This window comes from Tupaia chinensis, unplaced genomic scaffold (assembly GCF_000334495.1).
Source record: "Tupaia chinensis unplaced genomic scaffold, TupChi_1.0 Scaffold149383_1, whole genome shotgun sequence".
NCBI classification, from domain to species: Eukaryota; Metazoa; Chordata; class Mammalia; order Scandentia; family Tupaiidae; genus Tupaia; species Tupaia belangeri.
The window spans coordinates 1,276,270-1,279,502 of record NW_006209227.1 but is presented as its reverse complement, the minus strand read 5'-3'; the positions used below and the strand labels follow the sequence as shown (position 1 = coordinate 1,279,502).

Here is a 3,233-nt window from a genome sequence, read left to right as displayed (position 1 = left end):
GGGCAGCGGGGGCCCGCATGCGGAAAACAGGCTGAGCAGTCAGAGTCAGAGGCCAGAGTGGCCAGCAGAGAAAACCAAGCAAGAAGAAATGACTTCTGCCACCCAGAAGGCCCACAGCACCCTCCGTTGCACTCAGATACCAGAGGTTACTCGACCTAGTGCTCCCCATGAATGAGAGGGTGGAGCTGGACTTCAGAGGCTGCAAACCCGCAGGTTTAGTAAACATAGCCCAGCATCGCATCCCTCCATGGCCTAAACTGGAGCTGCCAACAGGGGTAAGGCAGGAGAGAGAAAACGAAGCATTTTGATACCTGGCTAGAGCTCGCCTGCACCATGGTGGGTACTGTGGTACCCGGGGCTGGAGAAGGCACACCCCTCCTCACTTGGGGAGGGGCCCCTTTGTAATCATCCCTGGGGGCTGCCTCCAGCTATGACCAGCCTAACAAAATGACATGGAACGAAAGAAAAGCGAGAGGGAGACAAGCCCTTACACAGACAAGAACCTCCTAGAGGGGAGCTGGGCAGTGTCTGACCCTGTTAGGATGGCATCAGAGCCCCTGAGTCTGAAGGGAACAACTGGGAAGGAGGCAGTGGGGGCGGGACAGGAGGAACGGTCTTCTGGAACAGTACCAGCAGGGTGGGGAGGTGCTGGTGAGGGGACGGGCAGGTCTGGAACTCACTGGCCCCGGTGTCCCCTTCCCTTCTGACCCAGGCCTGGTGAGTGCCAGCTGCCCCAGCCGGCCCTAGTGGCGGCTGGAGACCAGACCTTTCACTTTGGACATCTTCTTGGTGGGCTGCCTCTGCTCAGCATGAGGGGGGCACTCCCGTTCAGTCAGCTGCTGTTCCATCTCCTGGGCTGACGAGGACGCAGTAGCTTTGAGTGTCTTCTTGATGTTGGTGACCTGGAGGGAGATACAGAATTGGCTGCTCAGACTACAAGCCCCAGAAACTTGCCAAAACTTGCTCTCACTATAACCAAGGCCACAGGGAGAAGCAGCCAACATCCTCTGCAAGATAGCCTAAAATAGTCTTGAGAGACCCGATGAGAAACACAGCAGGGCTACTCCCAGGTGAGAGGCAGAAAAGGGGTGAGCAGAAACGTGGGACCGATGCTTTCTTGGCTGAAACAAGTGGACCATTTGGCAAAGAGGCACAACACGGAAAGTCTAAGAAAGTAATAGTCGTGTACAAGAGGAAACACTCGGCCACTAAATCCAGGATCAAAAGAAAAAGGAGATGGTTCTGGCGACTGTCACAACCCAGTTGGTGGAGACAAGAACGTGGCACCCAGGAGGTTAAACTGCACAAAATGCCCAGGTGTTACCCTGCTGAAGATGTGCCTCGAAAGCTGTTGAGCCATGGTAAAAAAAAAAACCTTTCAGCCAGCATGTGGGAGAGCTAGGAGCTAGCATCACTCCTGGGACCATTCTGATCATCCTCACTGGACACCACAGAAGCAAGACAGTGGTTTCCCTGAAGCACTGGACCACTGGTCCTCAATCGAGTTCCACTGCATAGAACACACCAGAAACTTATCATTGCCACCTCCACAAAAACTGACATTAGCGGGAGCAGTAGTTAGCGTAATGGCTATGACCGCTGGACTCCCACGTAGTCGACCGTGGTTCGAGTCTTGGACCCGGTGGCTTAAACTCACACCGGGCGCGTGTGCGTGCGTGCCCAAGATCCTGAAAAGAGAATGGAGGAGAAAGGATTGCGGCGTGGCCATCCCCCCTGAGGGGTGATTTCTCGCTTTCTGTCTCTCTGTCTGTCTCTGTCTGTCTGGCGAGCGCACACGCCCTATAGCAAAAAAATTAAAAAATTAAAAAAATTAAAAACCTCTCAAAAAAAATTGACATTAGCAAAGTAAAAATTCCAAAGCACCTTACCGATGATTACTTCAAGAAAAAGAAACTACGGAAGCCCTGACACCAGGAAGGTGAGATCTTCGACACAGAGGAGAAATACGATATTTCAGAGTAGCACAAGGTTGACCAGAAAGCTGTGGACTCACAAATTTTACCAAAAATTGAAGCTGTTCCTCAGCTCCAGGGCTACCTGCGATCCGTGTTTGCCCTTACAAATGGAGTTTATCCTCACAAATTGGTGCTCTAAATTTTTTGCCAAGAACCTAATTAAATAGCTGATCATTAAATAAATAAATAAAATTGGGGGGCTGGCAGGTGACATGGTGGTTAAGAGCGCTGGACTCACACATGGCTGACCACTGTTCAAGTCCCGGATCAGGCAACTTGGCTTCTCATTTTCCTTCTCTCTCACTCTCGCTCTGTCCCTCTCTGGTCAAATTTAAATAAATTAAATTAAATTAAATTAAATTAAATTAAATAATTCTTAAAAGAAAAAAAAGCTGTCAAAATTTTAATTAATCCAGACATTAGAAAAATAGCAAGTTCTCACTACAAAGCTCATGCTTCCAAAAATGGTATATTTTTGAGCAAATGACTACCTTTCCCATTTATCAAAATAGCCTTATTAAAACTTAAAAACAGGAAGGGCCGGAAGGTGGCATGGTGGTTAAGATACTGGACTCCCACGTGAGTGCCATGACCTGGTGACTTGAAAATTATGCTGGGCACGTGTATATGCCCAAAATTCCAAAATGAGAATAAAAGAGAAGAGACGGCAGTGTGTAGAAAAGACTTAAAAAAATTTTTTAATTGAAAATATATAGTTCCCTTAATTTCACCTTGGCTGTTAAAAATCACTTAAACTTATTTCAAGTTATCTGTGTAATAATTTTTATTGAACCACCTGCTTATACTACAGCTTTCTATTTTGTTTTTTCACTTAAAATATTGGGTCATTGGAAAAGTCATGACCCATAAAAAAAGTATTTTTCTAAGCAAAAATGCATCATGACTTTTCCAGCAACCCCAATGGCTTTTTTTTTTTTAAGTGTTTTTATTTTTATTTATTTATTTTTTTTTAAGTGAGAAATTTTTGCTATAGGTCATGTGTGCTCACCAGAGAGACAGCAAAAGAGAAATCATCTCCCACCGGAGACAGCCACTCCGTAATCCCTTCTCCTCTATTCTCCTATCTGGATCTTGGGCACAAACACACACATGCCTGGCATTTTCTTTCTTTTTCTTTTTTAGAAATTATTTTTTAAATTTGCTTATTTATTTTGGAGAGGTTTTTGCTATAGGGCACGTGAACTCACCAGAAAGAGAGAGACAGAGAGACAGAAAGGGAGAAATCACCCCCAGGGG

General features: G+C 46.3%; 1 protein-coding gene across 2 annotated transcripts in view; it reads right to left on the bottom strand.

Annotated features, from left to right (window-relative positions):
* Positions 1 to 6: 6 nt before the first annotated feature.
* Positions 7 to 3,233, bottom strand: part of COPS7B (COP9 signalosome subunit 7B) — a 29,661-nt gene continuing 26,434 nt past the window's right edge. For both annotated transcript variants that reach the window (XM_006171128.3, XM_006171129.3), the window contains one exon: positions 7 to 902. In XM_006171128.3, the coding sequence (XP_006171190.1) occupies positions 744 to 902 (159 nt within the window). In that variant the 3' untranslated portion in view covers positions 7 to 743. The remainder of the gene's footprint in view (positions 903 to 3,233) is intronic.